The following is an 11,038-nucleotide window of genomic DNA, read 5'->3' as shown; positions in this document are numbered from 1 at the left end:
GAGAGAGAGAGAGAGAGAGAGAGAGAGAGAGAGAGAGAGAGAGAGAGCATCTGTTATAACCTAGGTCCCGGTAGTGACTTTGATAAATCGGATTGAAATTTGCGTTGCACAATTATGCGTTGATTAATCGTTGATCATTAAGTTCAAATTCCCGTGAAATGGGACACAACCCGGCAACCGTGCGTCTCCTCTATGTGCATCCTCGGCGTTCCCGTTAAACAAAGATTTCACTTCGATCTAGTCCGAGGATCCGTCATGAAAATTAAGATCACGATTCGCGAGGCACCCCGCGTGTTCACTTATTATCTCACGCGGTCTCGCTTACCGACAGAGGTTCCGGAGAACGGCGGACTAGTTTCTTACTTCGCGACATAGGAGCGCGAGGTACGCACGTTTTCCACATACCTGTCAAATTCCTCCGACAGCCGTATGCCTGCTTCAGGCGTTAACGATGCCGCTTAACTTCTCGACTCATCACTATCTTCTTGCACGTGACAAAAGCAGACGATGTAAAATTAATATTTCACCGTGTCGATACAAGTATCCCTCAATTGATTTATAGTGTCGTTATCAGCAGTTGGGAGCTCGCGGTCATTTCAGGGTTATAGGGTGCAGTAACGCGTGCGCGGGCTGCGCGACGTCGTCGAGGGTGGCGCGAGAGAAAGAGAAAGAAAGAGAGAGAGAGAGAGAGAGAGACAGATAAACAGACAGACAGATAGAGAGAGGGAAAGAGAGAGAGGGGCCTACGAACGTCCGCAACGAGCGTACGTACGTACGCGAGGGTAGCAAGGGTCGTTGGCCGTGTGCGGCAAGGGGGCGGAGGCAGCAGGCCGGTAAATATCGACCCTCCCTTCGCGTAGACTCTCCGTCTCCATCCAGACGTTTGTCGGCGCGGGATACCCCCTCCTACTTCTCTGCCACTGTCGCCGCCGCCGCCGCCGCCACCGCCACCGCTTCTATACCGCCGTCGTCGTCGTTCATCCTCTCCCTCCCCCAACTCCCGTAGGCTGCTAACCCACCAAACGCCCACACAGCAATGAGAGGGAGCGAAAGTGGGAAAGAGAAGAGATCGTGCTACTACAGCTCGGCATCACGAGGTTTCCATGTTACCTTCCCAAGGTCAGCGACTTTGCGAGACATGGCTCAAAGACCCCTGGAAAAAGATTTTTACGGCTGTGACGAATTCTCTTGTCTTTTTTCTCCGTATCATTGTCCTCACGATCCTTTCAAACAGTGTAATTTATCACTGCCCGAAAGAATTTACAGGTTACCTGTTATTCTTTTTAAATAATCAATTTTCGTTATCTCTTTATTTTGTATAGTCACTTTATTTTGTAGAAATTGAAACGTTTTTTCAATCACTTTCTTTTGTAGATAACAACAGTTATGTCTACCTTTAAGGTGATCAGATTTCCCAGTCCTAAATTCAGGACACTTCATAAATATGTGAAGCGGGGGGACGGGGGTTAAAAGATCCGAAAATTATTTGAAATCATTGAAAATGATGACAAATTGGTGTCCCGAATAGCACTCGAAAAAATTTGAATGAAAAATCAGGACATCTAGTCACCTTCTATCTTTTTTCTAAAAATTTTTTCCTTTTTTACTATTATGTTACCTTTTTAAGCTATTATGTTATCGTGTGGAGATTTTCTTTTGGTTCCTTTGCATATATCTTTCGAATTTAAACTTTTGCAGAGAAACTTTTATGGTCTATTTCTTTTTTTTTCTTGTAGAAAGTTACTAAGGAAAAATGTTTTAATTTATGTACTGAATGGATATTAGGCGAAAAATTTGCCGATAAAAATAATATCTCTGTCATCGAGAACATTTGTCTGTACATTTAGCTACATTAAAATTCAGTTGAGATAATAGAGGAAGAATCGACTGAATAGAAACCTTCCTACGGGAATTTTTTGTTCCTACGATTGAATTTTCCATTTAGTCCCGAAGGAGAAAGTTAGTTCCAATAAATCTTTTTCCCGTATATGTTTCGACACAGTAGTATAATTTCAAGGGTTAGATTGCAGCTTTCGAGACGAAAATCTTGTTATGTCTCAGTCTGCTCTGCGGGCGAGGACTTTGAACTTTCTGTCTGGTCGTGCCGAAACCTACGAGCCGAGACAAATCTGCCACTGTCTCAGGTAACAAGCTATATCTATCTACCTGTTCTCTAAAAACATTTTCATTTTTCTTCTATTATGTTATCGTGTAAAGATTTTCTTTTTTTTCGTTTTCGAAATTTGTTTTGAAACTTTTATAACCTGTCTCTCTCTTTTTCTGTCTCCTCTCTCTCTCTCTCTCTCTCTTTCTACCCGTGGATATTTCAGATCAGCCTCAGATGAAAATTCTATCCGCAACACTAAAATTCTATCCTACAAACTTTCTCTTCCCAATTCTACGTGTCAGGACGAGGACATTGACAAAAGACTCGTAAAACCATGAAATTGTAAACATTTTTTGCTTGGAAGTCAACACGCGGTCTTTTCTAAACGCAGCAATGCGATTACAACATCGTGACGACGGCGATGACGGGGACGACGACGACGATGATGATGAGGATGAGCCGACAAGATGAGACGATCAACGCGAATTCGAGACGATCAACGTGACTTTTATCACACGTTGTTCTCCTCCCCGCCGAGATGTAGGTCACGCGGGTCATGCGATCCCCTTCTTGCGCCTCTATCCTAGACTAGTGGTGGTGAATCTAGGCTGTGGGCAGCACCGGGTGCATATAGGTATCGATCGGTTCCACGGCGGTGCTGCAGCTTGGCCTGGTGCACTGGCGAAACTGGGTTACCACCCAACCTATACACCGCGCGCGCGATTCGCGAATCTACTCTCCTTCGTTGCTCTAACGCCGCGGCGCAATCTCTCTTTCTCTCTCTCTCTCTCTCTCACCGCTCTCGCCTCCACCATCTTCGCCTTCCGCGCCCACGTATTATTCGCGCTCGTTGCATCCTCGTGAATCGCGGTGGCTCTCTGTACACCTGCACTTGCACTTTCTCGTTACCGCATCTCGCGGCCGCGCGAGCGCCGTAAGAAAGAAACGTTCTCAGCTTCCTGGTTCCTTCGCGCCTGTCGTCGACAAATAATGACGAGAATGACACTAGCCGAAGAGATCGAAGCGAGATGATAGCCTTTTCCGAATCTCGGTAGGATTTTTCAACAAATAATCGATTGCATAAAGATGACAAACTTCCTGGTTTCCACGCTTTGCAAGAACGATTCTTATATTTTTTCGAAGTATGAACACGTGTATCGTAAACAACACGCCCTTTGTTCTTTATGTAAATTTATGAATTTATTTCGTTAGCCAGAATATAATAATTTTTATTTGATTCCATCCGCGTCCATGCAGTTGATTCCTATCATCTCATTCATAAAAATTACTTTTATTACACAAAATAAGGTATCTCTCAACAGCAGAGCACGTTATGCTAACTAATACACGTTACTTAAGTCTGTCCACTCACAATAAAAAATAGTGACACGAAATGTTAGATCTGTGAAGCTAGTATCGCCAAATGCGAATTTTTATAAAACAAAGACTTCATTGTTCGTTTATCTACGTTCATACATAATTTTTGTTTGTCCATCCAATGGAATAAATTTTTTAACAAAATAAAGACAAAAAATTATTGTGTAACAAATATGCTCAGAGAAGCTCGTGAGCATATTTGTTTATCTTTTGTTTTTCTTCTGTTAAGAATTTTGTTTCGTTGAGTGGATAAGCGAGAATTAAACGTAGACAAATCATGAACAATCGATTCCAATATACAATTTATAGTAAAACATGCTCAAAGAAGCTTATAAACATGTTTATTTATTTATCTTTATTTTGTTAAGAATTTTGTTTCGTTGAGTAGACATATGAAAATTATGTATAGACAAACGTGGACTAATCGTGGAGAAACGAATAATGGCTTTATTTTTATAAAAATTCGCATTTGGCGATATCAACTTCACGGACCTCGAAATGTTCTCATATGTTATCGTGATTGAATAATTGAAGTGAGTAATTGAAATGATCGAGACGAGGAAACGCAGCTTCGATGATTTAAGTTACCACGGAAAAATAATTCCGTTGATGCAACCAAATTTTCGGTTGCTCAGGGATTAGACGAAAACTCGGCTGTAGGAACAGAAAAATTCCTTTATGAAGTTTTTGTATAGTCAATTGTTCTCAGTTGCGCTTCAACCGAATAATCGCTAATATCGCTGAATGTTCAGACGAATATTTTCGGTTGCGACAACAGAAATATTAGTTTTTATAACAGAGATATTGCTTCTGATCACTTAATTTTCAGTTGGTTCCGATTCGATTGCACTGAGATTTTTTTGAGATGAGAGCCTATCAACGTTCAGTGTAATGTATTTGGATGACACGTGCTCGCATTTTCGCGTGGATTCGTGTCGAACGAAGCGTCATTTTTATTTATTCGCACTCGTGATTTCCTCGCGAATATACTCCCCGTGTAACTGTGCAACTGAGGGTTCAGATCGGCTCTTTATGGGGTAGAGGATGCTGTAGGTGCCGCATCCGCAGCGCGTTCACGCGATCAAGGGTTGCGAGAGCGCGACATCCCTGCGCCTGCGTACTACTAATCACCATTGTCCATTGCGCGCATACGGACAATGATGCCATCGGCGTTCGACGCCTCTCCTTAAGGCTCGTATAAATGGCGATTTATTATTTACGTGACGCTCTACGTGCCTGAGATATGGCTCGTATCTTTGGATACGAGAAATCGTTGGAACAAGTGCAAGGACGTTATTGCGCTCTCTGTATCTGTCGCAATTTCCGTGCGACTCGATTCGACGTGTATTTCTTTCGGCAAATAAAGCTGTATTTTTCTTCTCACGCTGTTTGCTGTACATCCGTCAGCAGGGAACGAATCGATGAAACGTCGCGCCCCGCAATTTGCATCGATATATCGACATTGACCGTTATTGAGATGAGTTAACGATAGCAATCGGTTTATTGTCGGATAATTTGTTTTTAAAATAATAACTGCTTTTTTTGTTTGTGATACAGCACGTGTTAAGGGAACATCGCGTTATATCAGTCCTTGTCCACAACCTTTGATTTAAGACGTAACCCGTAAGAAATTGACCAACCAGTCGATTATTCTTCTAAGAATCAACTGTGTTGATTAATTTCTTACGGCTTACGTCTTAAAGAAAGGTTGTGGACAAGGGCTCATATCGATAAAGTCTTATTTCACAGACTCTTTTATGCTTTTTTGTGGTCAAAGAGAGAAATTTAATGTGCGAAATTTTTCGCTTATAAAGCACTTGTTCAGACTCGACTTAAAATGTTTTGTTCGATACGATGTATATCGGGCGAATTAACGAGAAATTTTAGTCAATTAGATCTGTTTCCTCTGATAACGATAATGCGAATTGAGTTTGGTGCATAAAACTCGACGAAAAACTGATGTAAAGTGTATGCACGCCGTAAATAACGGCAAATGCGTGCAGTGTGTATTGCGTATTAAGACAAGTAATTAATTACTCCGACGTATTCTTTCAGTTGCAAACATGGGAAATATGCGGTATTTTCTGTCTCAATACTTGATTATTTTGAGATCACTTTGACAAAGTCAGTATACAGATGTTGAATATAAAAGTTAAATTTGAAAGTTTTTATTATATTTTAATATTTTGAACAATAAAATAACGAATGAAAAAAGAAAAAGAGACAATTTAAAAAAAAATGCTAGAAGTGAAATCTACGTGGTATCCTTGATTTGGATGAAAGTGTACGGTGATGAGAAATGTGGAGGAAGCGAGACGAATCAGTTGGAAATTGACGTTTGGAACAAGCGAAAGCCAAGGTCGAAATTCCCTGTTTTGTGAAAAGCCAGCCTCCCAAATCCCAAATTCGAAAAGAAGGAAGGAAGGAAGGGAGGGGTTTCGGGGATAGGTACGCGCCTGGGCGTCCTCGGCTTGTGCAGGGACACCGGCCGAGGGCGTTAACGTCGCTCTCCGTGATTCGTGGGTTGCACGGTAGGATTGGCTCCTTCGGTCAGTCTTTCGGCGCGTCCCTTTCCGAAGGGACGCAGATAAAAAGAGGTGCAGTTTCGTCGTAGCATTCACTTGAGAAACTTCAAGTTTACTGGAATCAGTGTTCTTGTGAGCTCAAGAAAGCACTTTCAGTTTTGAGTTTGCATAGCCGTCGCATTTAGTGCCGACTCACCAGTAGTAGTGGAATCCAGAGCTAGCAGAGAAGCATCAGCTACCCCGGTTTCTCGTTCATCGTGTGTGCTGGGAAACGACTATACCTGTGCTCGCCTGTAAGAAGAATAGTGTACTTCGTCGAACGTTTTCGCCTTCGCCTTCGTGCGGCGGCGTACTATCGTTTCCTCACTGTATATTTTCTCACTCGCAACCCTCGTGTGTGTGTGTGTGTGTGTGTTATCTACCGCGTTCACCGCGTCTTATTTATTTTTCTAATTAGTTTTTTTCGCTTAATCGTAATTTGGTTTATTGGTAGTGATATAGTTTACCTTAGCAATTAATTTGTGTAAATTCTAGTGATTATTTAGCATACACTTACGCGCGTCATTCGCGAAACGCGGATAGTATTATACGTTTTTATTATATTTCTTATATTTTTCTTCATATTTTTTACTTGTAGTTCTCGTGTAACATCTACCTCATTCGCTGCGTCTAAAATTAATAGGAAAAAAATTAGTTTACTCTTACTATTTACTAATTTATTTAGTCATAATTTTCTTTACTGGTTGTAAAATAGTTGAGCAATTAATTTGTATAAATTCTAGTGATTATTTAGCATACACTCGCGCGCGCTGATCGCGGATAGTATACACACTTTTGCACGACAGTTGGCGCGCTCGGTACTTTTCGGCGCGTAACCGAGTGCTTCCGATCGTCGCGTCGTACGCGAGACACAGTAGCTCCACCGCGCGAGAGAGTCCGATCTCGCGGTGCAAGGCGACGACTAAAAATTGTGTACGCTTTCGCGTGTACAGGGCTGATGCCCGGCCGGTCTTCCTGCCGGGCGTCCTGCGCGTCGTGCGCTATCCTGTTGGAAAATCGAGTTGCTTATGCTTCGTGTATACGACGGGGTTTCCCATAACAGCGGGAGTGGGCGACACGAAAGAGAGAGAGACGACGCCGGTGGAGCCTTAAATATCGATTTTGGCACGGACGAGCCGCAATAGTCGGTCCGTACGCCGCGGCTACTAGTCTGCTCACGACGCCTACACCACGAGTGTATATACGATCAAGTGAGTACACGCGACGTGAGTTTTCCTCGCCTCTGTTCGCCGGGGTATATATCATCATCGTCAAGACACGCTGCACGTCGTTCTCTTCCACGTCGTTCGGACGTACGGCTATCCGGGGGCGCTCTTGATCCGTAACTCCTGTGACCTCGGTGAAAATGTCGATTGGGCGCAACCACGTGTGCTTGCTATTTCGCTCGTGAGACTGTCGAATTCATTGGGTGTACTGAAATGGCGCGCCATTGTCGATTAAGTTGACGGATCGCAAAGGTGCGTTGGTTGTCGTCCAACGTCGTAACATAACACAGAGAAAAAGAGAAAAGAACGCACCTCTTCTCCTTCGTTGTCTTCGATTTCACGGGGAAAGATCAAAAGAAAAAAAAAAAAAAAAACTATTCACCTGCATCCGCTCTAATCCACGCCGATCGAAATAAAATTGAAGAGTTATCAGTTGAAGAAAAGTTGTACAATTGAAGAATTGTCAATAATCAAGGACAGCAAAGAAAGAGTGAGTTTAGATTCGCGATTCGCGCGATTCACGCGGTGCGAATCGCAGATTCGTCTCGTCTTCGTGAAGCATACGACGATTTATAAAATATACACTTAACAGAGTTCGAGGAGTCATTCTCGAATCGATCTCTAACTGTGTAAAATCGTGTGATCAACCGTGTGAAATTTCTTCCCGCCAGTGAGCCATCAATTGAGAGTTTACAAAAGCAAGTCCTATCCACCAGTCAGGATGGCGAGATATGGCGTCTCAAAAGATAGCCCAGTGGGTGTCGCCGTCGGGGTAGGACCCATCGGCGTAGGGCATTCCATATTGCCTCCGTGTAACACCACTCACCATCATCCGCACATTGCGACCGCACACCCAGCAAGTGCGCAGCAAGCGCATAATCACCATGGTATGCATCATGCGGTGCACCACCAGCAACAGCAACCGCCGCTGCCATCGCCGGGAGGCCCGCATCATCCGTTACCGCTCAATCTCACCCAAATCCAGCATCATCAGCAACAACAACAGGCGACACAACAATTACAGCCTCAGTTCCGCGTAATCACATCTAACTCCCGTAAGTAGAAAAGAGCGCGATAACGTCCCCTCCACGGCATGTTAAAGCATCGAGAGTGGTAGTAATGTCGTCGTCGAGTACGAATGAAGAAATTTGTCCAACTGCTAATTCTCTGTGTAAGATTCCTCGTCCTTCGGCGAATACTCTTCCGTAAACGGTACTTTGGTGCGATCATAAATCGATCTCTCCACGGGTGTCGCGGATCCAACGAGATCGATCGATTCGTACGATCGACGTTGATCCGTCGCCTGTATGTTGGCGTAATCTAATTATTTAAGAAATAGTAATATACACGGTTCGATGGTAACAGGCCGTTGGATATGCGCCAAACAGCTGGCCGAAAGTCAGCAAGAGAGTTGGTATGCATCAATCTGAACACGTTGATTGTCGCGTTGATTTCTCATCATTGCCAAAAATCTTGATTAATGATCGAACGACTCGATAAATAGGCGGAAAATATCTTTTTTTCTAAGATACACCGTTTTTACATGATACACGAATATACTTTTTACTTTGCTTCATTGACTTCGACTTGTTAGATGCAATTCATTACTGATCTGATTCATAAATTAATATGAGCGCATCAGTGGCATAGCAACAGACGCTGCTGATCACTTATTTGATATTTAAGATGCTAAGTTGTGGGATAATATCGTATGTTTGAACCGTATCGTTGGGCAATTTACAGGCCAAATTTCGCGTAAAACAACGTCATGAGACACTATGACGAAAGTTAATTCTGCTGATAATTAGTTTACAAAGAAAATACTTCACTTGTGTCGCGTCGCGTTGATCGAATAATAAATGATCGAATATAAAATTCGAAACTATTTACACATTAGAAAAAAAATATATTTAATAGAGAAGAGAATCTTTTTTTAACTTACTTATCCACTTTGGCTACTTTTGATATTTAAAGAATTTTCAGCCGGAAGCAGTAGTCTAATCACGGTGGAATCTTGACAAAACGAAGACTGGTTAATTAACCCATTAGAGGCCATCAGTAATCTGGGAGTCTTAGACTTCTAAATAGACTTTAATTCGTGACATTAAGTCAAAAGATAAAAGATAGTTAATTTTTTAATATTCAAGATCCAAAATAGCGAACCGAAAAATTGAAAAATTAATAGATTTTGATGAAAATCTGTAGTAGAATCCAATTTGGCACCTAAATTGTTAAAAAATCAGATTAGGTTCAGTTGGAAGCAATGGGCTTCCTATGAGCTTTAAATGCATATCAAGTAATCATATCAAGTAGCATTTTGAGTAAGGTATAATTACTCAGCTACCGCCGGCATTCGTGTTACCCGATGTACACCGCAGGGAGGTTGCTCGGTCGGATTTAGTACATCATAGAGCCGTGAAAAGGACTGATTGTATTTAGAACTCTTGGATTATTCACCTCACTGTTACTTTCTGAAACATTTACTGCAGCACGATGTTCAGCAATATAATTCTTACAATCAGCGCCATATTGGATTCGTCGTATTGAATTTTGTTAAACTAGGTCCTGATTCGTATTCAGCGGCCAAAAAACCCCTAACTAAAGATTTTCATCAAAATCTGTTAATTTTTTAATTTTAGAGTTGTCATCTTGGATTTTAAATATTAAAAAATTAACTAATCCCTCTATCTTTCATCTTTTGACTTAATGCCACGAATAAAATATTATTTGGAAGTCTAGGACTCGCAGATTACTGGTAGCCTATAAAGAGTTAACGTCGATGGATTCTTCGGCCGTCTTCTAAGATAACAACAGACAGTAGACGATTTTTTCAATTAGATAAATGCGTTTTTAATGTTCAGTCACTTGGAGGAAGGGGAACGACGATAACGTCTAAACACCTAGAACGCTTAGGATGATCGCATAAGATGCGTTAGTATCGCATAAGACGCGTTAGTATCGCATAAGACGCATCGAACTCTTCGCCGAGAACGTCTCATGGATCTTTCGTCGTGTAGCCGCTTCAATCTGTTTGATTTTATGTATGCCGCATCAGGTATAATGCATATATATATATTTTTTTTCTTATGTATATGTGTATATTATTTTGTATCTTTTTTCTTTATCGCGAGACATTGTACTGACAGTTTGGTCGCGCTTCGCCGCGCCACGCCACCCGTATGCCGATAATATATTGTGTGCAATTTTTGCATGTCGTTAAATTCGTGCAAGACGCTATGTTAGCTTTTGCGCTCCATCATGGACATGAAGACTCGTGACCGGTGGAAGCACACCATTCATTTTCGCTTCTGCTTCCCTCCCTCCCTCCCTCCCTCCGTCCGTCCGTTACTCTCGACGTTCGATCTCGCGGGGGATCGTCCTTGACGTGTGTATTCGGGGTACGACCTGCGCTAACGTAATTCCGAGCGAGCCGTTCTCGTTGCTGTAGTAGTCGTCGATCATTGAACTTTTATCGTCCTCGCAGTGTCGCGCGGACACCGAATGCATGCTCGCATACGCACGTAATGTGCGTGCGTGAGTGTGCGCAATCACACGTAGCGGAATGATGCGAAGCGACGTTATTTTCGAGCGCACTGGGGGTAGTTAATCTGACCCGGTGACCTATCTGTCAGGAGTCGAATCGTTTGTATCTATTTGCGGACGGATTCGAGCGGGCTCGAGTCGCGTCGCATCGCATCTCTCCTCTTGTCTCTCTCTCTCTCTCTCTCTCTCTCTCTCTCTCTCTCTCTCTCTCTCTCTCTCTC

At 42.6% G+C, this 11,038-nt stretch overlaps 1 protein-coding gene across 9 annotated transcripts in view; it reads left to right on the top strand.

The window, feature by feature from the left end:
• Positions 1 to 11,038, top strand: part of LOC116845447 (eukaryotic translation initiation factor 4 gamma 3-like) — a 54,073-nt gene that overhangs the window by 14,086 nt on the left and 28,949 nt on the right. For 5 of the 9 annotated variants that reach the window (XM_032818142.1, XM_032818144.1, XM_032818141.1 and 2 more), the window contains exon 2: positions 7,946 to 8,329. The exons of 3 other annotated variants lie outside the window; for them this stretch is intronic. In XM_032818142.1, the coding sequence (XP_032674033.1) occupies positions 7,946 to 8,329 (384 nt within the window). Of the gene's footprint in view, positions 1 to 7,945; positions 8,330 to 10,209; positions 10,330 to 11,038 lie in introns of those variants that run through there. One more of the 9 variants, XM_032818148.1, reaches the window with a different exon arrangement.

This window comes from Odontomachus brunneus, unplaced genomic scaffold (genome assembly GCF_010583005.1).
Source record: "Odontomachus brunneus isolate Ranch 3 - 2012 unplaced genomic scaffold, Obru_v1 Obru_scaffold_052, whole genome shotgun sequence".
In the NCBI taxonomy this organism is placed as follows: Eukaryota; Metazoa; Arthropoda; class Insecta; order Hymenoptera; family Formicidae; genus Odontomachus; species Odontomachus brunneus.
Note: the sequence above shows the minus strand (reverse complement) of the source record. Positions and strands in the feature narration are given on the sequence as shown.